The following is a 27,403-nucleotide window of genomic DNA, read 5'->3' on the forward strand; positions in this document are numbered from 1 at the left end:
AACCGAAGTTTTTATTTTTTGCAATAAAGTTGATGCAAAAAAACTGAATTCAAAGAATTTGTCACAAAATGTTTCTGTCTGAGCTGTTTTCCAAACGACACCTGTGATCAATAATCTCTTAATTATCTTTAGATGATACTCACATGCTCACCTGGTTTATGTGTGTGTGTGTGTGTGTGTGTGTGTGTGTGTGTGTGTGTGCAGATTATACTTGTTTTATTATTTTCCTTTTGATTCCAGGGACCATGAATGTCAATATATCTGAGTCACCTACATGTTTTCCACCAATCATCAAACCAAGTGACACTCAAACCATCATAATACCATTATTAACAATTAACTGTAGTTCACTAGAAGTGAATTTGTTCTGTATTATTATGGTCTGTGTCAGGCCTCTGAGGAATCTGTGTCATTAACATGTTACCTGTAAATTATGAATTATAAATCATGTCATAACTAAAATCATCTTTAGAAAGAAATGGACAATTGAAATCATTTTGCTGCTTTATTGTACAGTAGAAAAATATTTGCACAATTGAGTTGAGTGTGTCCTCGATGTTTTTTTGTTTCTAAAAAAAGACGTATTCTTGCAGTGCCCCTGCACACTGTGCAGAAATAACTGTTCAAAATATGTCTGTCATTTTCTTCCACAGGTACCAAACCTGCACCACGAATGAAAACAAAGAGCAGTCATATCCTCTTTGACGTTTTAAGCCCACAGCAGAAAATGATAAGGTTAAGAGTAGCAATAGTTTATCTGTTAAATCCAACAGAGTCTGTGTTTGACAACTGCAAATGTTTGTCTCTTGTAAATTCCTGAGATCCAAACTGCAGCTTTTTGAGTGTCCACAAGTTGCACCATGGTCCTCCCACCCTGGGGAAGGCCAGAATACACACAGTCAATGAAACAGTCTTTTGAAACCGGTTTTTATCTGCATTGTAAGTGAATTTCAGCTGACAACAGATTGACTGCTGGCGACACTTGTGTGTCTTTCTTTTACCTCCATCCTCGTCACAGGCTCATGCTGTGGGATTTGATTCTGTATGTCATGTGTATTTTGTTGTCCATCCTGGGCCATTGCACTGGATCACCGGGAATGTTTCGATTCTCTGTTTGTAGCTTTCATTCTTATCTGCGAAGATAAGACAAAGAAATAAAACTCTGAGCTTTCAGCAGCTCAGACAGTGATTTGTGAATGATTTGTGAATACATTAACCAGCAGCACATTTTTAAATTACTAATCAAATCACAAAACCATCCATTTTACAATGAGACGTGCAGAAGTGTACCTTAAATGGCTGAGTACAACAAAACATATTTGCTTTGCTCACCTGATCAAGGGTGATGACTGTTTCGTGTTTTTCTTTGAAAGACGCTTCATCTCCCCGTCCTGTGCCCTCAGTCAGTGCCCCGGTTGAAGTGCTCCAGCACGGTGGCGTTGGTTCTCTCAAACAGCCACTGCTGGCTGGGAGAGGAGGGGTCACATGGGTTCATGAAGACTCGCCGCTCGCTGGGGTTGCTGTCGATACAGCTGTTACTGACGGGATGGTACAGACTCTTATCCTGCAGGAAACAGCAAAAGAGAACAGTTTTGTTCGAGGAGTCATTTTTTCACAGCGTCATTTCACATATTTGACTATATTCGTCTGCAAAAATAACAAATTGTATGATTTGTGAGCTAAACTCTCTGGTTTGTATGTGTGAACTTGAAGACAGTGATGTTCGTATGTTGGACAGAGTAGATAGGTGGTTTGAGAGACGAGGTAGAAAAACCCTTAACAGGGAAACATAACCTGTCTTCAATCTATAAGGCTGCACTTTCATCTATTCCCAGAAAATGAAGGAATACATCACGTCTTACAGGGAGGACACACTTTACACCCAGACTGTGGATCACAGGGGTCAGAAGAGTCCACCATTAGACCCTAACACCCCTCACCTGTGCTCACTTCTGTTGTTCACCTAACGAGCCTGTTCAGACCAGGTGTGAAGTGAAACCAACCTGAAAGATAAATGTGAGTCTCCTACCAACTTTCCTTCCCTTGGAAGATTAGTTTCAACCTAAAAACTAAAAGACTCAGCGTCTAGATGACTTCACAGACCAAGTGTTTCTGTACCTTGCGTGTATCGTCCTGCTCTGTATTAAGGGTTGTTTGTCTCTGTGTAGAGGTCAGGGGTTGTTGTTATGCAGAGAGTGGTAACCCAATGTTATTTGAATGAAATTTTATTAAATATCCACTTTTTAAAAAGCAGGTCTTGTCTTTATGCTGTTTTATCGCTGTTTGTTCACACTGTGTGGGGCATCAGGAAACCTGCAGGAGACCAGTTTCTAAACTGAATCAGTCTCACAACTGGCAAAGTTTTTTTGTTTTTTTTTAATTAAAGTTCAAAATAAAATATAAAAAACTCACTTTGTTCGCTTGTTTTCCTTGAATCATTCTGCACAAAAAACACACCTTTCTTGAAAATAATGTGGCAGAGAAAGATGCATCCTGTTTGCCCTCAGTCGCCATGTCCTTCAGATTCAGTTTTGAAAAATAATCTCAAAAAGTGAAAAACATGCAGTCACAAGGATTCAGTGAAGCCCCTTTTGACAGGATCTGCAAGGAAAATGTGACCTCTTGTTCTTTCTTCAGTATTGTAACTGAAGAGGACCCACATGTCCTTGTATCAACAAGCTTTGGATATTTACTTCTATTGAATAGAACGTCAAAGCATTAACATTATGACATTAAATTATTCTAAGTGAAGCATTTGTCTGCTGTTTTTCAGCGTTGAACTTAAAAGTTAACTGTGCACACTTGACTGGTCTAACAAGGTCAGTCCAGTGATATAAACAGCAGCAGGACATTTTACAATTGTATCTCTCTTTTAATTAGACACTGACATGCGGCCACAGTGATTCTGATATTGTTCCTTAAACTGACTGGATGATGCTCAGCTGACCAAAGAAATCACAGCAGCACCACAGTCTGAGTCCTGCAAAGAGGATACAGCAGCAAACACCACTGCACTTTCCTCTCCTTTACCTTTCTGTAGCGCCACAGCTGGTTCCCCTTCATGCCATGACAGTCATACAGGGTGACGGGGCTGTTGTGGGACACAGCATCGAAGCAAACCTTCCTTGTGTGATTGGGGTCACCCACTCGAATATCCTCCCTCCAACCAAATGTCAACACCTGCAGAAAACACATCAAAGCTGTAACTGGCATTGGACAGTTTCCCTCCTCTGCTGCTCCCTCTAAAATTTCTATTTCATGTCTTTCCCTGTTAAAAGGGTTCTCTGTGGAGAGGACAGTTTACTAAAGAGAGAATAATGAATGAGCCTCACCTGTCCGTGACTCCAGCCTACCTCGCCCCTTCCTTTCACACAGCTCTCCAGGCGGATGGGGCTCCCTGAGACAAAGTGTTTGATCTCCATGCACATGCCACTACCCACGTTCTGTATCTAAAAACAAACACACAGAAACACATGGTGAGTTACAAACAATCCAAATATCCATTTTTTGATTGTCACATGTAAATCAATACAATACACTGATCCTGGACTGGAGGGTTCTGTCTGGTACCCACAGTCATTGATTTGTTTTCATGCACTTAATTTGCAAAGGCCCAGATGCAGGTTGCCCTCATGGAAGCTGTGGCCTCCAGAACCTACAGTAAAAACTGTGTGTTATTGCAAACATGTTTCATCACAGTTTCTTGTCTGTTGTTCCTACTGGAAATTTTGTCTCCACCACCCCTCTATTTTCAACTTGGAAAATTCCACCCAATATTATCTCATGTTTAACCTTTAAAAGACCTTTGTTGAAGTGAACATAATATTCCCCTTATGATGGTTGGTAGTGCATTTTGAAGCACCATGTACTATTTGTGCTTCTTATTCCAGAGCCCAAGGCAATCCCCAGACGCAGCAATAAATGTAACTCTTCTGCAGGACCACCAGTAAAATGTTTCCCACTGATATTTGTACTGGTCCATTTTACAGTCCAGTGCTTCTTTGAATCTTTAAGCTTTTACAAATAAATCTCAGATCTATCTAATGCAATGAGTTTGGTGTAACAGAGAAATACTGCATGGTCTCTTAAACATGACGATAACATTGCTTATCACAGCTATGCAGATGACACCCAGGTGTACTTTGCTATGTCACCTGAGGGACTATAGTCCCTTAGACTCACTCTGTGAGCAAGAAAATAGCTGGATGTGATGACATCTCCTTCAGTCAAATAAAGACAATGCAGAATTCATTATATTGGCAACAAGAAGTAAATAAAAGTTTGATTCCAGAGCTCTTTATATGACAACCTGTTCTCGGTGTCTTAATTAACTCAGCATTTTATCATCACAGACATACAGGAGGAGAGTTCTCATGTCCTGGCCAGATTGAGAGAAACTTACTTAAACCTTTATCTCCGGCTGGGTGGATTACTGTGATGGTCTCTGGCCTCGGGTTACACGACTTCATCTCAACGCTACATTCAGAGTTCAAACAAGAACCAGGAGAACTGAGCTGATGTTTTTCACTTTTCTTAAATGTTAACATTGGTATCCTGTTACTTAGAGAAATGTGCTGCTGTCGGTTTATAAATCAATGAATAATATGGGTCAAAATAATATAATAATGATCTTCTTGAAGAAGATAAACCCAGCAGGGCTTAAGGAAGCAATCAACTGCAAGAACCTTGAGTCAGAACCAAACAGACTGAAGCTGCTTTTAGCTACTAAGCTGAGCACAGACAGAACCAACGTCCGGGTGATCTCAAATGTGACCAAACTCTATTTTCCTCTGCCTCTGATTGAGAGGTTTCTCTTCTGCACTTCTGTTTCTTTAGTTTCACTGCAGCTATGATTCTGGTCTTAAGACTTTCAGCTTTTGCAGTTTGATTTTTATCTGCATTGATTTAATTCTGATTTTAATTGCTTACTGTTTTTAATTCTAATGTGTTTCTTTACCTCTGTGAAGCACTTTCAATTGCCTTTCTTTGAAATGTGCTGTATCAGTAAAGTTGTGTTGATCCTCATAGAACCTGCTGACATTGTCAACCTAAAGCTTTTTAATCTTTATTTTAGCTAAGGGACAGATTTTCACTTTCCTCATAAGTTGTTGATTTTTATTTTGGAAATAATAATCACATACACAACCATCATCATCTTTATCAGACAAGTTTAAAAAAGTAAAAAGCATAAATGTCATCAGTAGGAGGGAGTTCACATATTATTATCAGGTGACTTTATTCTGTTTGAGCCGGTTTGTCGGTTTGTGAATCTCGTTCACCTCAAAACCTAATTTCTCCACACTTAATAACTCAGCTGCATAAATCAAAGTAGTCGAGCCGACCCTCACCTCTCCCCACGCGGCAGCGGGCGGCTCCACAGGCGGGTAGTGTTTGGGCAGGTCCCAGGCCACCTTGTTCATGAACCATTTGAAACTTTTGCAGTTGAGCCGGTTCCTCAGCTCCTTCTGCGCCGTCATGTCTCCTGCTGACAGGTGGCGGTACTCAGGCCGGCGCTGGTAGACGTACTCAGCGTATTCATCCATCCACACCTCCGCTACACGTTTAAGGTTCTGAAATCAGACAAATGGCAGAATCAGCTCTATAGATCCATTTGCTAAATAACCGACTTGATTAGCAAAAATCCCAAGTCTCAAAAAATGTCTATGAATCTCCCACAAACAAAAACAATATCCCACATTCCTTGGCAGTGGGGATGGTCTCTGAACCACACTGGACTGTTTTGTGAACCTAAACAGTCTCTATGCTGTTTTGTGACTCTGTGTGGGGCTGGTTGTACTTGAGATTAGAAGCCCCTTGAGGCAAATTTGTGATTGGTGATACTGTGACTTGACTAGATTGGCTTCAATGGACTCTGTTTCTAGTCTCTGCTCCAGCAAAATCCAACCAAACATCAACATTTGGCTACTTTGCTGCAGCTGAAGTCGACTTGGAGCTGACTGGATCTGTTGGTCACAAATGCAGTTTTAGTCAAAGTACTGTAGCACTTTAATGAAAAAGAAAAACCTTGACAAACGATAGAAAATAAAGAGCTTTTACCCTGCTAATAAAGCAACAGTTTCAAATTTGTGCAGAGAAAAAGGCTGAGTTCATTTTTAGTACCTTTATGTAAATATCCTCCTCACTCTGCAGGGTCAGGCTCATTCAGGGTCATCGGTATTCCACTGACACTGAGTTTAAAGACTGTTGGTCAGGATAAAAAAGCAAAACAAAGGCCAGTGCCTTTCCACTGCATACTGAGCCAAGCTCCAGGCTGCAGCAGAGGCATACATAATGAATGGTTTTCCACTACACCCCGTATGATTTAGTGCTTTTAGACAATTTGTCATTCTCTGTAAGTACTTTGACTTCCCAGTAGCACCTGCAAAGGCTATAAGTTGTAGATAGTGGATAAACTGCATACTGCTGCTTCTCATCTGGTGGTCTTTTGTTAACGGACGCTGAGCCGACTGTAAAGTGCTTTGATACGTGGGGGAGAAAGAGCATAGTACTTAGTAAAGGACATAGGAAGCAAAAATGCTGCCATTAGTTATACTGCAGCACCTAACACATTAGCTCACACTAGTGGGATGTAATGGCATGTGTGCAGAAAGTTATTAATTAATCTCAAATCTCTTCTAGATTTTAAAGAGACTGGAAAGCATCTAGTGTTGGTTCTGGAGTTTTTGGACCTGTCTGAAAGGACCGAAAGTGCAAATATCTTTGCACTCTCCTGCAGTAGTGCTGACTTTTGTACAGCCATGTCCGTTACAGCACTATACTGTACTATGGTTGGCTCCCTTATATTACAGCTCATACAGTGTGACAGCACTGCACTGGAACTGATCCACAGGCTGTTATAGTGTGAAGAAAATCTGTGACCTGATCTGTTTTGTATTTTGTCTTGAACCATGGAGGCGCATGGTGTAAAGAATTACCTTTGCCAAGCTGATTCCACCAGGGACCTTGTAGGGAACATATTTCCTGTAGATGTGTCCTACCCTTGAGCAAGGAATGTCCTCCATCCGACCACCACACATCCACACCTTCAGAGACACAGACAGCACTTTCATCAGCTGGATCTCTGTATTTAGACGCTTTGCCCATATTAAGATCCAAAGACAGAAAGTTGTTGCAAAGGTAAAGGAAGGGGATGATCAAGGAGATGAGCAGGAGACTGATGACTCAGAAGAAAGCGGCATGAAGTACATTGGTTCTAACAGGCTAATAAATCCCGGGAGACGAACAGGAGAGGGACGTGAATTCAGAGAGAGATGCAATAAAAAGGAGATGGTGATGGGTTAGAGCAGCACTGTTGAATTATCTTATGATGTTTCTATCAACTTTTCTGGTACTTGAGATACATAAGTGCAATGCAAACTGCAAAAAGTGCCAACGGCAAAAGCTTTTCAGGAAACAAAACCTCTTAAAAAATGTTTGGAAATCATGCAATGAGGGTTTAATATGTTTTAAGCACCTTAACATACCTAATTTCTTTTCCTTCTTCTTTCACTTGCCTCTCTCATATCAGAGACATCCAGTATCTCCTCTTTTTAATGCTACAACTATAATGAACACCGGAGTAATGGTTTTCTTTCTTGTTTTGCAATGCTGAAAATAAACCCCGAGAAAGAAAGGAAGAAGACAAAGAGGATGTAGGAGAAAGAAAGACTTAGAGGCAGCAGGCAACATGGAAAGGGGCTGTTATTTTCAAGACAATAGCAAAATAAAAAGCAGGCAATGAAAAGCTGGAATTAAACCTGAAAACAAAGAAGAATGGACAGAGAGAGAGAGAGAGAGAGGTGTGCTTGCAAAATGTTTCTGCAGAGTCGTTTATTAAGTAAATAAGATTTATGCTGGCTGAAGGTTAGAGGCAGGCGGACGCTGTGGGGGGTTTGAGAACATGGACATGAATAATGGAACATAAAATATACATGTTTTACATATAACCTGAAGGCAGGCACAGAACACACTTCAGCTGGGGCGGACAGGCAGTGGCCATCTGCCATTGACCCGACTGTTTATGTAAAGCTTTACACTGCGTTTATCATATAACGTCCAGTATATACGGCAACATTAAATCCATTGTAATCTATGGAGCTGATGCTAATGGGAAACAGCAGCCCATACCAAAAGCTCTGCTCATGACTAACAAAGTGAGAGAACAATCACACTTTCCCTTCCCAAAATAACCGATTTGTTGTTTTGGACCACACTACATCTTCAGCACCATGTCTGTGGCATCTCTACTGGCAAGAATTGCGAGTGTTAATATGCTGTTCCATGCAGCATTTTAGAAATGTGAGGTGTAATATACATTACAGGCTGCTACCGGGCTGCAAGTTGAGCATTAGTCTCTGTGTTGTTTTAACTCTGAGACACAAATGGTTCCATTTCAGTGAAGTATGGATTCATTTTCAATCCTAATGAAATTGTGTTCTTTTATTTAAAGCATGCAGCACGGTGGATTAGTGGTCAGCACTGTTGCCTCACAGCAAGAAGGTTGCTGGTTTGAAACCCATCAGGGGCCTTTCTGTGTGGAGTCTGCATGTTCTCCCTGTGCTTGTGTGGGTTTTCTCCAGGTACTCTGGTTTCCTCCCACAGTCCAAAAACATGTATGTCAGGTTGATTGGTGACTCTAAATTGCCCATAGGAGTGAGTGTGAGTGTGTGAGGTTGTTTGTCTCTATGTGGCCCTGTGATGGACTGGGGACCTGTCCAGGGTGGACCCCTGCCTTTCACCCAAAGGAGAGCTGGGATAGGCTCCAGCTGATCCCTGGGACCCTGGTTAGGAATAAGTGGGTATAGATGATGGATGGATAATCAATAATTTGAGTTTGTTTTGTCAAGTGCAAGACAAGACAGACAATTAGTCTAAAATGCTTAAAAGTCTTAAGGAGGCAGCAATAACAAAAAGATGATGACAAACTTTTTTCTTCTTTTAAATCACTTGGATCCAGTTTGTTTATTGTTAAACACAGCAACTTGGCATGTGGGAATAATTTCAATCATCAGCTCACATTAAACTATGAAACCATCCAGCCATAACCAGCTCCTCCTCATGAGTCTGTCTGGACACCACAGTCTCTCTGGTGTGTTGCAGACGTTAGTTCTACTAGCAGATCACAACCAGCGTGAATAGCTCAGCTGACAGAGAAACTACCGAACAACAGAATTCACTCAGTCGCATGAATAAAACATATCACAAATCAAGAACTGACTTAAAGTGCGACAGAAACTTGAGTTTTCTCTCTAAGAATCAAAAACATTCTTGCATTTAGTTTGCAGAAGATTTCAGGGACTCCCGTTGTGTTTTCTTCCACTATATATGAATAATAATGACCAACCCAAAGGCAGCAGCAGACCCCACAGGTCTTTAACCATAAGGTTATTTTTCTCTGGCCCGAATATACCGTTTGATGGTGTCGTCATGGAAACAAGCATCAGAAAGCATTAAAATGGTAGCAACTGTATTATCCATCATACCAATACTGGAAATAGCCTTTATTCAAAATTCTGTATTTCTTATTGTATGTCTTTGGCTTCACCCACAGAGGATTAATGCTTTTTTGCCTCTACAGCTCTGTCTCGTTTTCTGTATGTGAGGTCATATTGCCTCTGTGCTCCGTGGGGCTGAATGTCCAGGCACTATCTCAATGAATGAGCTGGAAAATCATGATGCTCCTCTACCAGTGACACCGGGGTGGCTCAGACTACATCTACCAGTGACACCAGGATGGCTCAGACTACATCTACCAGTGACACCAGGATGGCTCAGACTACATCTACCAGTGACACCAGGATGGCTCAGACTACATCTACCAGTGACACCAGGATGGCTCAGACTACATCTACCAGTGACACCAGGATGGCTCAGACTACATCTACCAGTGACACCAGGATGGCTCAGACTACATCTACCAGTGATACCAGGATGGCTCAGACTACATCTACCAGTGACACCAGGATGGCTCAGACTACATCTACCAGTGACACCAGGGTGGCTCAGACTACATCTACCAGTGACACCAGGGTGGCTCAGTCTAATTTTCTCACCTCAAGAGACTGGATGTCTGCACTGTATCAGCTAACAGGGATCTTTGTAAAAACGAATATTGAAATTGAATATCTGAGAGCATAAAGTATGAGGAGGCAGTGCTAGACATGGGCCGATAGCAACATTTTAATAGTAGGATTATCCTGGCCAGAATAATAACCTCGATAGGGGAGATTAACACAGTAATAATTAAATAAGCTCTAAAACAGTATTAGATTGTAAGATCCTTCCACACCAGGTTCAGCTGTGGGTCCTTATCAGTCAAAGTCTACCAGTCACACATTTTACACTCACAGCTTCAAATGTGAGAGTGACACCTGTGCTCATGTCGGAATACCTTTAGTTTAGGTTCAACCTCTGCATCACAGCATGAGCAACAGCTTCACTATGTGATGGCAGAGGGAGCCTTCAGTCTAGAAAGTGGTTCATTTCTTCCGGCTGATTTGAACTAACAGAAAGAACAGGACCACGGAAATGTTTTGCTGAATAAGAAGCATCCATTAACATCCCATGTGTCACCCCGTAACACAAGAATCTCAAACACAAATCAATGACCAACGTCCTTGTTCTTCTAAAATAAACAAAACCTTGAGCGAACTGATATATGAAGTATTAGATGTGCCTGAAGACAACAGAGAAGAAAGATTGTGTCATTGCTTGAGGACAAGATTAATTTCCCGCAGAATATTTTTTATTATAATGATGTGTATGACCTTGATGCAATGATGAAGGGCTGAAAAGCTGGAAGACAGGATGTAATAAAAGATAGACATCTTTTGTGCCTTTAAAACATTTTCAAATTACAGGATAAAATAAAATATATATTGAAGTATATCTTTTTTTTTTTTTACCTTGAAGGAGATCTCGTACTGCTCCCCTCCCCAGATCTCCAGACCCGTGTCATAGCCCCCCAGCTCCCAGAACCACTTCCTGTCCACAGCAAATAGTCCACCTGCCATCACTGGGGACCTGTGGTACACGAAACACAACATACATTCATTCCAGTACAGTACGTTTGTATAGAGTAGCTGTATGAAGAGAGACCGCGGGAGAAACAACCAGAAATCCTCCAATTTCTTAACCAAAATGTCAAATTCTCTACAAACGTTTCGTTTTAAAGTCACGGTGAAGACTGTGGGCATTGTTCTTTGGTCCATAATTTGACATGTTTTTGAATGGAATATGATTTTAGCGCTCAGCTGTTATCTTCTAAGAAAGAGCAACACGTGTTTTTATGTCCAAAAGTGACAGAAAGTACTAAACTGATTTTTAGTGGTGCTTTGCTTTAGGAACGAAACCAAGCAATAAAATAACACACAGGAGCACAGATAGTAAGTTCAAGCACATGTATTTGTGGTTTTCCTATTTTTCTCCAGATAATGCAGACGCTCTGCACAGCACAGAAGCAATTAACCTGCTACTGAGCCCTGTCTGCTGTGACAAGCTCTGTGCTTCTGGGTGCAGGCTGTGAGCTGTTGTACTGCTGCTGCACACACCAAGCGGAAAAGTTAAGGCAGCAGGTGCAGACATGCACAAATTAGATTTCTTATAAGGGTCCTCACCAAATATACACAATCCTTAACTCCAGAACTCTCGACCACACGCTTTATTTTAGTCCAATTTATGTAAAAATAGTCTTGACAATCAGTCAAAACTTAAGTGATTCTCATCTTTTAATGTCTCAAAGAAACACAGTCATTTTCTGTACAGAGACATCACAACACACACTTTAGGTACAGCAGGTTGTCATAGTTACAAGCTTTTCATCAGCAGGTAGTGTGCTCTCGCCACAGTCGTCCCCGAGGAGGCCCAATTACAGGGAAACAGGGCAGCTACCCTACTGTCAGCAGCGAGAAGCACTCAGGGACTTCTTTGTCTCATGAGCCGTAAGCACAGACACACTCCTGTGGTGGTAGCAGGTTTCTGCAGCCTGCCTTCTCCAGAACGACAAAGGAGGAAATGAATCTAGCAGTGACTGCAAAACCTGTTTTTGTTTAATGGATTTCGACTCATCACCGCCACTCTGGGCAGGTTGTTTATAGCACCTGTTCATTCTGAAATAATGAAAGTAAAAACTATTTTATGTGACTAAGAAAAGTTTAAGCTCAGAGGCCAGTATAAAATCAACAAATGTCATTTACACTGGGAGAAAACGAGTGTGAGGAAATAGAGTAATTGCCACTGAGACAAAATTAAGGGAAGTAGATGGAGCTACCAGCTTAATAAATTGTGTGTTGTCTTAATTAGGATTAGGAAAACAAAATGCAAGACTGTGCAGTCCTGATTACTCTCAGAAATTAGATCATTGTCCATTGTGCATTAAGAAAATCAAATTTTACACTTTAATTGGTGACACTTTTTTTTTTTTTTCAGACTAACAACACACAAATGTGCACGTGGGCAGTGGTGGCCATTATGGACATTTAACTTTCTGTTTGCTTCATTAGAAATATCCAGTTGTAGCTGCTGTGTGGAACAAACTTTCACTAAGCACATTACACATATTGATAAAGACAAAGGAACCACAAGTAGGTGCTTGGCACAAGTTTCTAGGTGTGTAAAGTGCTGTGTGGCTGTTAAGTGGGAGAACCAATGCACGATGTTTAATTCATGTGTTGACCTAGACGCTGTCGTTACAGTGGAGCACTGCAGTGCACCGGTAAAGTGGCTGCTCACTGCCTGGTGTACAAGCACATGGATTTCCCACCTGCAGGGTTCTGAGCAGAACAGTTCAAATATAATGAAATGAAGTCTCCCCGTCTGTCCCCACCTCCTGCACGTCACTGAAAAATCATCCCAGGTCAGGTGGAGGCTGATCTTATTTTTTAACATGCTGGACCTGTTTATTATTAAACCTGTTGATTTAAACTCTGATTCCTTTATTAAATGTGAGCACATGTGGAAAACCACAGAACTAAATACAGTCAAATGTTAATTAAGCCAAAATGTTTCTTGTCTATGTTTAAATTGAAGTGTAGTTTTTTCCAGCCTCATGTTGAATGCAACAGAAGTTAGTCCACCTGTGATGACCTGTGAGAACATTATAAATCTGACTGCACCTGAGAATTGCATGGGAAAGGGTACACAAAAAAACTGAAACTCACAGCTTCCTCACTTTGGGCCTGGGCTGTGAATTGGTCTAATACAACATTTAAAAACAGCACAACAAGCAAACGTCCTCCGATTCTAGCAACAGCATCTTAGCTTCTGTCTGCACTGAATGAGTGATGAAGTTTGTGTTGTGTGCTGACTCACTCAAATGGTTCACTGGGGTCGTCCCCCTGCAGCTCCACGGGGATGGGGATCCGTTTGTAGTACATCTCCCAGTCAAAGGCCCCCCGCATGGCGTCCCCCGCCTGTGTGTCGTAGCCAAAGTTGTCGTGGTCGATCACGTCGATCATCGGACACACGATGGTCTTCCTGTTCTGGGCGATTCGGTCTGAGACACACAGACAGAGGCAGATGGTTGATGGAGCATTCAGGGCAACCTTGGGTTTTTATAAAACCCAATAAGGTAGTTTGTCCTCACAGTAGTGACTCTTTCAGAGCCTCATCATGTTGCTCCCATATCTGACCTCATTACCTGCCCCCACACAGGATCTATATTTAAAAAAGACAGCTTTAATTTGCTAGGGCTGTGGTTTTCAATGGAAGTTAAAGATTAATATATTGTTGGCATTTGAATGTCACACATGATGAAACCTTGCAGGAAAAAATTATTTGAATCATCATTTTCTCTCAGCTTTCATGCGCTTCTCCCCGTTTTGAATATCCTAAGTGTCATGGTGGGTTGTAATGAACACACCGACCAGCTGTTTATGTTACACACTGGCAGACGTGCGTCATATTCCCACATACTGTGTAAACAGCATGACATTAAGGTAACATGGGTCATTATGTTTGTTTGTGAAAGGGCCTATATGGGTCGGTGCCCTGCTGGGAAACAGAGCTGAACACGGGCCCTTAATGGAAAAAGGGTAATTGAGAAAGTAAGAGTGTGGGTGCCCATCAGCCAGAGAAGAGTCAGTCTCACAGTAGGGGTAGTGTGTGTGTGCATGTGTGTGTGTGTATTCCTGTGTTTGAGAACACACACAGCATCTGTGCACTCTGCTCTGCTTTCAGTCTTTCAGGAAGGTGAGGAACTTTTATAAGGAAAAAATTGAGAAGATTTTTCAGAAAGTACATTTTTGAAAAATGATACGGTATTTTGGACCGTATCATTTTTCTGAAAATGAAAACACATCATCCATTCCTCGTTTGTCATATTGCTGTTATAATAAAACATTTCACCAGCAAATGTTAAAAGGGTTATGGGCTAAGAAATGTCTAATGACGGCGAAGATGACCAGACGTGTGTGTGTGTGTGTGTGTGTGTGTGGGGTGTGTGTGTGTGGAGTGTGTGTGTTCCTCACCCAGCAGCGGAGGCAGCCAGTTGACGTTGGCCTCACAGTGGGAGTCCAGGAAGGTGATGACTTCTCCTTTAGCGGCGGCGGCTCCCAGCAGGCGGGTCCTGATCAGCCCCTCCCTCTTCTTTGTCCTGAGGATACGAACTTTTGGCAACCGCGTCATGTACTCCTCCAGGGCCACCTTTAGGTGCTCTGCACACACAAGATGTATTTTGTGAGGCGGCACAGTTTGCTCTCATCCTCACACATCTACTTCCTTGGTTTGCCAGAATGCCTTTTAACAACAGGCAAGGGACTGTCAGTCATACATGGAAAAAAACACTGGATGCAAGCGAGTGGATTCAGGCTGCACAGTTTTCTGGCTTCCTTCAATACAGCCACTATTTTGCAGTGTTGTAGGGGGTTGAGATGTAGATTACATCACTCATGACCTGCAAGGTTTTGATAAATGCCTTTAAAAAAAAAACCTCACTAAGAATCCGAGTTATCGGAGCTTTAATTTGAATTTATATTTGTCTATTCTGGTGATCGGCTTTTCCTTTGGCAGCTTCTCTTCTGCAGGATAGAAGTTGCATTGCAGTGGTTGCTGCAGTGCTCTGTAACAGACATGCTGTCCAGATGACTGTTCCAGCCCCCTCCAACCCCAAACAAGATAAGCAGTTTGGAAAACGGATGAATGGTTGGACAATTTCAAGATGGGGAACTTCGTAAACAGCAACACATTTTCCTCAGTGCCCTGCGTCTCAAACCTCTTTTCATACAGACAAAACAGGTCTGTCAGATTCTCACATTTTCAGTGGAGACATGACAGATACAGAAGCAATGAATCACACTGACAAACTGTAGCAAAGTGCTGCTTTATCTTCAAATGAATGAAAGGTTAAGTCGCATCAGTAAAAACTCAAAATGTGCGTACTGAATGGGCATTGATTTGGTGACAGAGAAAAATGTGAGACAAAGTGAATCAAAGAAAGTCAAGTCTCTTTATATTAAACCACAGCAGCTGGTTCAGTGGTTTCATGGAACGGTTTTGTTTGTTTATGTGATTGAGACGTGATTGAAGACTTTTCCATGTCCTGCTTTATTGCACATGCCCACTGCTTTATAAGCCAAAACATTATGAGCACTCACAGATGAAGTGACTGTCGACTTTACATTAGCCAACAGTGTGTGTCATGGTCTGAGACATATTGGATGGTAAGTAAAGGTTTAGGATGTGGGAGAAATGGGCAGATGTAAAGACCTGAGGGCCTTTGACACAGGCCATGTGAGTAAAGAAGAGTGTGTGTGTGAGACATCAAGGCTTGTGGGACTGTTTTAAGGGACAAAACCACAAATACTGGCAGGCTGCTGGAGGATGTGCTGAAAAAAAATCAGATCTGCAGGACTTGTCTTTGTGCCAGATATCACAGGGCACCTTCAGAGGTCTTGTACAGTCCATGCCTCAGTGGGTCGGCACTGTCTGGGTGGCATGTGAAGCAGGGGTGTTGAAATTATGACCTTTTAGCATTAACCTTTTGAAACTTCTGTTTATTTTCATTCCAGTTGTAGATTTAACTGAAGTTGACAGAGGGAAATAAAAGTGAAAGTGACATTGTGCATTTAAATTCACGCAGATGAGCTGTCCCGCAGGACCAAACATCATTTTGCTAATTCTTTTTATGATACTGTGAGGGAGGGAGAGTAGAACGAACATCTGAACAATGCAAGAAATTACAGGGAAGAGACTGACAAATGAGCACGGCCTTTTTGTTTCCACGCTTCTCAGTATCCACACTCTGTTTCTTCTTGCCATCTCATTCTGTTAGAAATAAAACTGTAATTTTGTCACTGAGAAACAAAACGAAACGAAGAAAAAATCACATATACAACGAGGAGGATAAGAGAAAAAAATTCATTGCGACCTCAATATTTCAGTCTGTTATCACTACTTGTAATGGATGACAAGTTAGTGCTTTCTTCTGCCATTTATCTCTTTTCTCCATTTGTCCATTTGTCTCTTCTCTGTTCATAGTTTTGGTTGGTTTACTAATCTGTGTGTGGTGAGATTTCTGACTGGTTCAGCAGTGATTATTTCAGCAGCCTGTTGTTTGACGTTTGTGCATTTTGACTCCAAGAAGAAAAAGAGGTGTGATTTTTGCAGAAGGTTCTCCTAATTAAACAGGAGAACGTACGGCACTTTGCACACAAACACAGCTGGTGTTTCTCCATTTCTCAGGTCAGATGCTACACAACCTGTTTGTATTTCCACTGTCCATTGTGCTGCATGAAGACACGGGTTTAGTTTTGAAATAAGGCCTTAATACAGTAATCACTTCTGTAAATACCTCAACTCCATCCTCGCCCAGTCCCTCCGAACTGTTTGTGATGCAATTACAACCATAACACTTCTTTATCTCTTACCATCTCGCTATATGTCACTCCACCAAAAACTAATCCCAAATCTAATTCTCTGTCCCTCCATCTTGGATTTTCAAGCTTATGTGCCATTTTTTTTGTCTCTTGATTCCAGATCCTCTCCGACTCCAGTGAAGGTCAGCCATATTTATTTTCCATTGCTGTGTTCGTTGTTGCAGAGCAGCAGCCCTATGCACTGTAAAGTGTGACATTGCAACAAGGGTAGAAGGAATCTGTGAGGTTGGTGTCAAACTGTAAGGAAAAGGCAAGCTGTCCTCCCTGTGTGTTCCTGCGATAAATCATCCCATTAAAAACTGACCATTATGAGGCTCTGGCTCTTTACGAATGCTCGCTCTGCACAAAGCAACACTTACATCATCCAGGAAAGGAAGAGAGGCAGGAAGAGAGGCAGGAAGAGGCAGGAAGACAGGTTAAATTAATCAACGAACATTTGCCCCATGTGTGAGGAGAGCTTGTACGTTGAGAGGTGGGGGAGAGAAAGATCAGAGAATTTAATTATGATTGGTTAATTTTCCCTGAATAAATTGGAATACAGCTCATACTGTTTACCGAAAGCAAGGAGGCAATTAATCATGCTAATGAGAGCAAGCTGATGTCTGCAAACACATTAGTCTTTATTAGAATGTGAAGCAGAAGAGACTGGATGGCTGAGGTGTTGCGGATGTCAGGGTCATTTCACAGAGTGGAGCACATGGATGAACTGGTCATCATCACACACAGGCCATTTACTGAGCGTAGACAGGACTCCACCTGAATTCCCACTATACCATGCCTCCCCTGCTGTTTGCTGCTTCCCTCCAGTCTGTCACTCAGCACCAGAGCTGCTTGGCCTTCTTTCATCTGCTCACATGCGGCCATACTCAAACATGAATTAACGGTTAGCAGATGAAAGGCGCAGCAGCTGGCCTCGGGCTCTTGTCAAAGTGTCTGTGTGCATTTTAAATGCCAGATAAAATGTATGTGTTTGTAGCTTGTCTCACTTTGACTCCCAGCCTGTGAACTGAGTTAGTCAATCCATCCCAAGCAAAATGTCCTTTCTAGGATGGACACTCACATTTGTGAGAAAACTACTAATAGATTTTCATTTCTTTAATCACAGCTTTCCCACATGACGTCTTATGTCAGCCCTTTACCTTGACTCTCCCTCTGTTCTCAAACACCTGACTCTGTCCTGCACAGTTGCACACCTGTGTCTCATTCCCTAATCATCCCCTAATGTATATAGCTCAGCCTGTTTTCTTTTGTGTGTAGTTTCCTCTTTTTTTTTGATGCCCTGTGATTAAACCAACATCAAAATCCTCCCTGATGCATTTTTTAATAATCAATTAGCATTTAGACCCTGTGGATCCAACATGGCACGCTGAGCTCTGTTTTCAGGGAGGTATATTAATCCCCAGATACTTTGCCACATCACGAAAGGCTGGGGCTGCTCCTTTGTTCCCTCACCAAAATATTCCAGTGTTCTCACAAACTCCATCACACTCTGTTGGTTTATTCTGCTGCTTCACTTTTTGCTGTTACTGTTAAGTCTTCACATCATATAAATCCAGCTTCACACTCAGCTACAAAATGCCCCGGAGTGTGCCAGAGGTCACAGGTCAATGAAGCCAGAAGAACTACATCACCTACTAAAGTGAGAGCAGAAACCAAATGGGGCACACGTCACATTTTGTCTGCTATCACAGATCCTGTCCATGAACAGAACTGGTGGCAAGGACCAAGACGTCACTGTTACATTTCTTCTGCTAGTGCTTACTCTGGAATAATATATTCCATATAATAATATATAATATTACTGTCACCTAAAACGAATGCACAGCAGAAATGGCTCAGAACAAACAGTCATCAGAGCACTATCATCAGGGCAAAGGACATAAAGTCAGGAAAATCTTAATAGAGATAACTTGTGTGTACACACAGATAGCAATCTGGTATTTGGCTTTTACAAAGTGAGCTGGTATTTACCTGACACTGTGAGATAACACTATCTTTTAGATCTCTTATGTACTTCGAGAATCCATAATTTAGATGCCAGAGAGGAGGATGGCTCCAATAAGAATCAAAAAAAAGATTGAAAAGCCTGTTTTTATACAACAAATAAGTGTTTGTCCTTCAACACTTTTGTCCTTCAATGCCTCAGCAGCAGAAGACAAGAGATATTTTCACGGACACACCCTGGGGCATGGTGTTTGATATGATAATAAGACCTGAAGCTTTATCTTAAATTGTGTTAGTGTTTTAACAAGACTAAGATTAAAACTAGGACTGTTTATTTGTTATAAGGCAGGTGTGTCAGAGGAATTGAAGACTTAATGGGAAATACAAAAATAATCCCGTTAAGGATCATTCTGATATTTTTAAGGAGAGCAGCAATTAATTCACCTTTTTTGTCTTTAGGGAACAAATTCACAAAGAAACAACAGGGTAAAGACTTTGGTAGTTGTGGAGCATTAAAAACAGTATAACAAAGCTGTCACCTACATTTTCTATGTTATAAGTTAATGCTGAGGCCAATTTTACATCGCCAAAGGTGCAAAAGATGCCATTTCCTTCGTCCTCACACGTTGAACGTGATTGACCTGGTCCTCTCACCCTTCAGACTGACGTTTGAATCGATCTGCTCTCAGTGATGGCTCTGGCAACACTCAATTAGCTTCTTTTGTCCTCCGTCGTCTGTCTCCCTCTCAGCCTCCCTCTTCATATCACTCCCTCCCTCGTGTCTCCGTCACACTTCACTGAGCTCCATTACCCCATTATCTCCCTACGCCCTCGGTCGCACACACAAACACAAACACAAACACAAACACAAACACACACACTGACACGAATGAATAAACATGCCCAGCTTTGCTCAGTCTCTCTGCATTGCTAACTCTCACTGCATTCCTACTAGCCTCCATCCCTGTCTGGTCTCCTGTCTCCTCATCAACGTTGCTTCCTCTTCCCAGTTCTCCATCCTGAAGACTGTGAGGCTGCCGGTGTTGATAAGACTGTTCAAAGAAGCTCTACACCGCAGACAGCAGTTTCCTCAGGCAGCCAACGCAACTAAATTATTATTACACTGGTCCTGAAGAGTAATCACTTCATTAAGCACTGATTATAAATGTACTGTGGATTCTATGTTCTGGATAATCCTGATCTCAGCATGCCATTTTGATCCAGTCAAAGGTTCAAACAGAAGATACACAATTTCAAAATCCACTGGACGGACTTATATGACCATCCATCCATCCATCATCTGTCTTGTCTTGCACTTGACAAAACAAACTCAAATTATTGATTATCCATCCATCCATCAACTATACCCCCTTAGTCCTAACCAGGGTCCCAGGGATCTACTGGAGCCTATCCCAGCTCTCTTTGGGTGAAAGGCAGGGGTCCACCCTGGACAGGTCCCCAGTCCATCACAGGGCCACATAGAGACAAACAACCTCACACACTCACACTCACTCCTATGGGCAATTTAGAGTCACCAATCGACCTGACATACATGTTTTTGGACTGTGGGAGGAAACCAGAGTACCTGGAGAAAACCCACACAAGCACAGGGGGAACATGCGCTTATAAGATAATCTCAATAGGAAATACTTGGAATTATAACATTTTATTTTGGCCATGTTTAAAAGCAGGCGACATTAATGCAACGCTGATCCAAAAGAAACTGCATAATTAAAGATCTTAAAGACCACAGGGGACCACAACATTTAAACTATTATAAACAAAGTATTTTGTAAAACTAAGCCTACATGAACACTAGATAAAAAACACATCAAGCCTCTCATGTCTTTAAAACAAATACAGCCTCCGACAGGATAATTGTCTGAGGCATGGCAGAAATCTGAGCACTGTGTTAGCCTCATTCTTCTCTGCTGCTGGATTCACACAGTGGAGTAAACAGCAGCACAGCCTCTGTGTTCTTGATGTTATGGTCACTCTGACAGAAAGCAACATTTTCAATATTTCATTTCACAGAAAATGGTTGTTTTTACCACTTTATCATCACCTTAACACCAAGTACTGCCAGAGACGGTGCAGCAATGTTTGTATTCATTCCACAAGCATCTGTGCTGGGCAGCAGTGTGCACGCGCTCTTGCAAAGGTTAGAAGCGTTTTTCTTCTGAACACAATAAAAATCTGTCACCAAAGTGTGAGACATATTTCTGCTCAATTAGCAGAAATAAGCAGAGCTCTTACATTCAGCTCTGTGGACTCCAGGTTGGAGGCCATGCTGACGCCTGCTGGGAGCCGTGCTGTCTGCCAAACCCTCCTTTACATCTGACTGGAAATCCATCAAAAGACACTCTGCATAAGAGTGGAAAACAAGCCGCTCCTTATTTGAAATGAAGTATTGGAGCCATTTGCTCAACTGATCCCATTGGGGAGCAGGAAGGGGCAAAGTAATTGGATGATCAATCTGCCAATGGCAGATTGCCACCAAAGAGTAGCTGATAGTGCAGCGTGTCACAGTGGTCCCACTAAATACATAAGGTTTCTGTTACTGGCTGCGAGTACACAACACAACTGTGTTTCATTTTGAATAAAAATCAATGTTATTGAAAAATAAACCTAAATCTAACACTCTGTGGATTGACTACTTGGCACCGTTATCCGTTTTAGTACCGAAGCAGCGGTTGAATACAGAAACTTTCACTGTTGCAGTAATAAAGTGGAAGACTATGAGCTTCTATTAGTCCTTTTCTGGAGAAAACAGTAAAGGTCAGATGCCAAAATGGACCCTAACGAAGAAAACAGCCATTAGGGCCACAAGCTAAGTTTGTTTTTTATCAACATGATAGCAAATGTGTTTTGTGACATTTACTCAAGTGGGAAAACATACGTTTCAAAAATACACAGTAATTAGTCTAATTATTTACAGAATAATTTTATGTGTCAAACACATCAAACCTTTTAAAGGTTGTAAAGAAAGGAAAGAAAGAAAAGGCTGCAGGTGGTATGAATATCAAACCCCAGCAAATAGGAGCTATAATACATTCTAAAAAATATTTAATTCTAATGATTATAAATTTAAAAATGTGCAGACTTAATTAAATTAGACTAAAACAGTCTGAACATTGCTCTAGGAAGTTTGGAGAAACTGAAGTGTCCAGAAACATGAAAGATGAAAATAATTGAAGTTAGAGGTTAGAGATTCCTACAGCACCCAAACACACCGCAGGGAATCAGTATAAACACCAGTCCGGATGCTTCGGTATTGGTTATAAAACATGGATGAATAAAAAGGTGCAGTGAATCAGAGAAATGTGCCCAAACACACTGTCACTGTAGGATACTTAACATGCAGACTTACAGCAATGTGTTTTTTGGACTATGGCTCCGTAGTTTTCAGTTCTCAGGGGAGATTTAACACATTAACCAACCAACTACTCGGCAACTTAGTTCACACACTGTGACATGTCCAGGGGAAATGAATGAATCACACCTGTAGCTGCATCATTCTCTCCTGTCAGACTCCCGAACAAGCTGCAGGACACTCGGGCTGTGGTCACACTGGTTGGTCCCAGCTCTGAAGGCATCAACATAGACAACTCTCAAAACAACTAATGTACAATCCTGAATGTATTTCAGTTTTTTTATGTAGCTTTTTAATTAAGAAAGGTTGGGTTGAGTTACGAGAATATTTTTAAATCATTTAAAAATATCTCTGGTTTTAAATTGTAAAACATTGCTTTAGGTGTGTTTTTTAAACAGCCTGGTATATTATTGCCTAACCGGGTTGTGTTTCAGAGGCACCTGCTGAATGTGTTAATAGGCAGAGCTGCAGCCACCTGCATTCAATTAAGACTAATTGCTCACTTTGGTTAAGAGAGCGCTGGCGTGCCTGGCACCGCTCACCGTTTCTTTAGTGCTCAAAGTGTTTGTGCATGAAGCTAAGCTACTCTTATAGAGCTATGTTAGGTTTCACTTTATTATTAGCTTTAGAAAACTGTACATCTGACCTCTAATGTTCAGTCAATGGTTTTGGGTCTATTGCAGCATTCTGCAGACACATGCATATTCTGTGTCGCAGTCGGCTTTATGTCTTTGTGTGTGCAGCTGTGTACATTCAGGAAAAGAGAGAACTGAGAGACATTTTGCAGTGTTAAAGTCTTTTCTTTGACTTTGACCTCTGATATAAGGAAATGCTGTTATGATGGAGCATATGCAGCCCCCGCAGGAACACACACTTCCATACAATGATGTCTCTCCCCATCTCCTTTCCAGAGACACAGCTTTCTGTTTTCTTCAGTGTCTCTGACAAGTTGCAGCTACTTCGCCTGCCCTGTCTGACCATAAATCCGTGAAATGACTCGGCCTCCACCAGCATTTATTCCTCGCCTGTGCTCAACCACAAAATGCTAAGCTGCCTTGCAACCATTTACCCAGCGTGACCATATTTACACAGCGGATGGGTGGAGGGGGCTGTGGGAATCACTCCGCTATTAAAATCACTAGCACAAGCTGGAAGTGTTGACATAATCATATCACAATAATTCTCACGTACTAATGTACCTCTGTTGATAATGTGCTGCTGTTGGTCTTAGGGCTTAACACGTTCAACCACTTTCTTAAACCTGTCATCAGGTTGTGATATCAAATCTGAGAGTCGGACATTCAGGGAAACCTCAGGGGGTTTTAAATTTACATGTTGTGCAGCTTCAGTGTGGAAGCTGAGGGATGAGCAAAGGGACGAACTGAAACAAGAACATACGAAACGGCTGTTGTCAGCCGTGATAGCAACACTTGCTCACTCTGGAGCTCAGTGTTATGCTTCAGTGCTGCAGGCCAGGCAGATGTGGTAGCAGAGAGACAGAACAAGAGGCTGAGATGTGGTTTTCTCTCTATCCTCTCTAGGGTGAACTGTCCTCCCTGAAACCTCTAATTAAACCAAATGGAGAACAATGGCTAGTTGGAGACTTAGCTCCGTGCTATTTGACAGCTGGGGTAGTTTCATCTAAAGTTTCCTTTCTGTGGAAAAATCAGAGAAAATGGTTTGATAAACTAATCACTACCAAAAACAGCAAATGGCAATGAAGCAGAGTAAAAAAAGATAAACATGGAAACCTGATTGCCTGCACATACTTGATTAGTTGAGTGGGAAAAATTAAGTGTGAACAAACCACAGTCTGGGAGTTGAGACTAATTGTGGTGTATTTCATTACATGCTCCAAACTAAATGGAACTGCTATATGAGAGAAAAACAGAACTCCATCACGCTTACCTTCGATTAGAGGATCGAATCAGGTTTAATTGAATTCTCACCTGGTGGAAATGTTATCACGCTACATTATCAGTAGCTCGTTCGGCTGGATTTGTGCTGGGATGACAGGTTTTATGTAGCAGTGTTGATTTTGACAGCAGATTTTAATTTAGTCTTTTGACTAAAATGCAATTTTAGTTTCAGTCATATCTGAGTCATCTGCTTTGTTTAAGTTTTAGTCGAATAAATAGCATAAGATTTTAGTCGGGTTTGGGTTTAATTTAAGTGTAATTTAGTTAAACTATTGTAATATACAAAATATTCTAACTTAAAATGAAATAAAAACAAGTTTCATTAAATATATATGGAATATGGCCTTTCCATAAAAGACCAAAACTGAGATATGCAACTCCAAAATATGTCAAAGAAAAACTGTATTTGGCAGAAATGCTGTTGCATCAAACGTGAAACTGACCCATTTATCTTCTTTGTTTCCTCCAGCTGTTTCATTGTAGTTTCAGTCAGACACAAACCCAGTGTAGGTTTTGGAAGATGATGTCGTGAATTCCCGCATCACACGTCACCAGGTGGATCAGTCACTTTTCAAATGTGCGTCTTACAAGATTAATTCTGATTGGATCTTTTCCAAAAACGTCCCTCACTCACATTTTCGTCTCGTTTTTATTAGTTAACGAAAATGTGACTATATTTTAATTATAGTCTTCGTCATTGTCAATTATTATTTAGTTATTGTCTCATTCTCGTCAGTGAAAACTTGATGAAAATATTTCGTCAACCAAATTAACACTGTTATGTAGATTTTTAGAAACTACATAGTGTAAAGGAAAATAGCCGTTGATCATCTACTTCCACAGTTTTACCTTTATGATCTCACAGTTTGATTATTGGTTATGCAGTTCATTCAACTGAAGACCACCTGAACATCAACCGGAGAGAAAGATGCAAAGAGTTTCACGCGGCTTTTGTAGAAACCATCAGTTTTAAAATCTCAAACCATTTGGCAGTTAGAGGTTTATAAGTGAACAGCCGTGTTTCCTCTGTCACAGAAAAAGATGTGGACACATTTTCACGCCTCTGGTGACGTTTTAGAAACTGCAGCGTGATGTGTCAGCGAGACGTCAGTCACAGTCTGAGTTGATTAACAGTCAAATGGATGGGGATTCAATGAACGGAGGAACAAGAGGTTACTCCCATCATACCTCTGGGGCTCTTGTTGCTATGGCACCCCTCCAACAGGACTGCCACTTAACAAGTCGCATTTATCATCTGCAGCTCACGGTGACAGGACCTAAACCTGCAGGTAGGACGGGTCTCCTAAGAGCTGCAGGGACATTTGACTTCGGCAAACTACCTCCTGATTATAAAGACAAATAACAGCACTAGTTTATTAAGTTTATCTTCACAACACATCATCCTTTGTTGCACATAAACCTTTTGGCGTAAGCTTTAAAAGATTCTCCTGGTGATGGTGAACCCTCCTTGAGTCAAATCAGTGAGTAGATGTGAGAGTGAAAGCAGTTTATTTGTTGAGGTGTAATGAAACCACCTCATTTACACCTAAAAGACATAAATCAAACCCAGTTCAAGGTGCCAGATAATGGAGAGATGGGGATCAGTGGGTTCTGCAGCACAAATACACAGACAGGACTTGGATATATCTCCTTTCTTCCACGCTGCTACACAAAATTAGCTCATATACATTTTTAAATGTGTGAACCAGAACTTTAGCACCACACTGCAGGTTCAAACCACTTTATAATAAATCACTTTTCCCTCCTCTTCTTTAATGCCTTGCTCTCTAACTTACTATGCAAGGATTCAAAGCTCAGCGATGATTTGTGGTTTTCTGCACAGAAACTGTTCGGGATTATTCTCTCCAACACTGTAACACCGACTACTCAAGCAGAGACCAGAGCTGATTCAAGCTCACTTCATCCTTGTGTCTCTTAAGCCTCAATTACAGCCCGACTCATTTCTTATCCAAAGGACAGCGGTGGTGAGAGGGAATGTTAGAACAGCAACCTGCAGAGGTTAAATCCCTTCCCTGCAGCTGTTTAATGTTCCCCCATCCATCCTGACAACGGAGGGTTCAGCCCAGATTCCAGGCTATTTCAACACATCTGAGTTCTGCAGGGACCCGTGAGGGGGGAAGTGACGATGTAGGAAAGCACAGTTTCCTTTCTTTTGTCTTGACTGGATATTTCTCACAGATTGGTTTTGATAGGGTGAAGCTCACGTGACGTCTTGTCATATGAACGTTTGTTATTCTCCTTCAGTCGTTCACTATGTGGTAAACACATTAGACATTATCACATTACTGGCCATTCTCCTATATTTCACTCATTTCTTTTCCACTGGTGTTTGGGTTAAGAAGACTGGCACCGGACTGAAATAAAACTCATTCCTGTGATTCCAGAGGCACTGAGGTTTTGTGAGTTTGTATATGCAGATTTTGCTTATTTATTATAGGCTGAATCACATGAATAAGTACTTCATTTACAAGGCTAAGTGGAACATTAAGAAGGTTATTTCCTGCTTGACCTGGATTGCATTGAAATACACTGACCTCTTTGTCTGAGCCTCCTGCTCATTGTGTTGCACCAGGAAAACACGACTCTACCCTCTTCCCTGCCTCTTCCCTGCAGCTTTTCGTTTGGCTGCAATAATGCCACTTTACAGTATGACTGTATTAAATGCACTAATAAAAAAAAAAAAAGCAGACTATGAGCTCCCCCTGACCATAACCAAGTGCTGAGTGTCTTGACATGGTTATAAAAAAGTGTTTAGCTGTTCTGGCTCCTTCTTCTTCTTAGGTCACAGCTCAGTCATGCACAGTGGATAAACGCTGCCACTGCTTTAACCACTGGTATATATGTTGCGTTATTTACAAGGACATCTTGGTTTTATTCAGTAATGAAAACTATGCAGAAATAATTGTTTCATGAGAACCATTTTGTAATGTCAGCTGCTGCTTTCACTACACACCCTGTCCTGTACAATCACTGTGCAACAGTGTGAGAAAAACAAGCCTTTTATTGAAGCTTCCTGAGATTCTTAAGTCTGGATAGTTACAGCCATACATTTGCCTTTTTTGTTTCCACTCTGCCGAAGCAAAGGGAGGATTTCATCCCTGAGCTCTGAAGGGTGGTAACCTCTAAATGAGTCTCAGAGGCAGCGGAACATCTCATTACCGTGGAGACTTGAGGTAAACACATCCTTCAACGAGGGCCCGTGACAAAGAGCACTAATTAACAACGAATTAAACACTTTCTTAAAAGAGCTGGCAAAGGGAGAGAGAAACACACAC

General features: G+C 41.5%; 1 protein-coding gene across 1 annotated transcript in view; it reads right to left on the minus strand.

The window, feature by feature from the left end:
* Positions 1–1,080: 1,080 nt before the first annotated feature.
* Positions 1,081–27,403, minus strand: part of LOC113143148 (polypeptide N-acetylgalactosaminyltransferase 10-like) — a 47,366-nt gene continuing 21,043 nt past the window's right edge. The window contains exons 6-14 of the mRNA XM_026328615.1: positions 14,466–14,651; positions 13,309–13,492; positions 10,905–11,022; positions 6,936–7,043; positions 5,343–5,570; positions 3,333–3,443; positions 3,031–3,180; positions 1,333–1,564; positions 1,081–1,133 (exon numbers count right to left, since the gene is read on the minus strand). Coding sequence (XP_026184400.1) covers positions 1,400–1,564; positions 3,031–3,180; positions 3,333–3,443; positions 5,343–5,570; positions 6,936–7,043; positions 10,905–11,022; positions 13,309–13,492; positions 14,466–14,651 — 1,250 coding nt within the window. The 3' untranslated portion in view covers positions 1,081–1,133; positions 1,333–1,399. The remainder of the gene's footprint in view (positions 1,134–1,332; positions 1,565–3,030; positions 3,181–3,332; positions 3,444–5,342; positions 5,571–6,935; positions 7,044–10,904; positions 11,023–13,308; positions 13,493–14,465; positions 14,652–27,403) is intronic.

The sequence above is a fragment of the Mastacembelus armatus genome, chromosome 14 (genome assembly GCF_900324485.2).
Source record: "Mastacembelus armatus chromosome 14, fMasArm1.2, whole genome shotgun sequence".
Classification (NCBI taxonomy): Eukaryota; Metazoa; Chordata; class Actinopteri; order Synbranchiformes; family Mastacembelidae; genus Mastacembelus; species Mastacembelus armatus.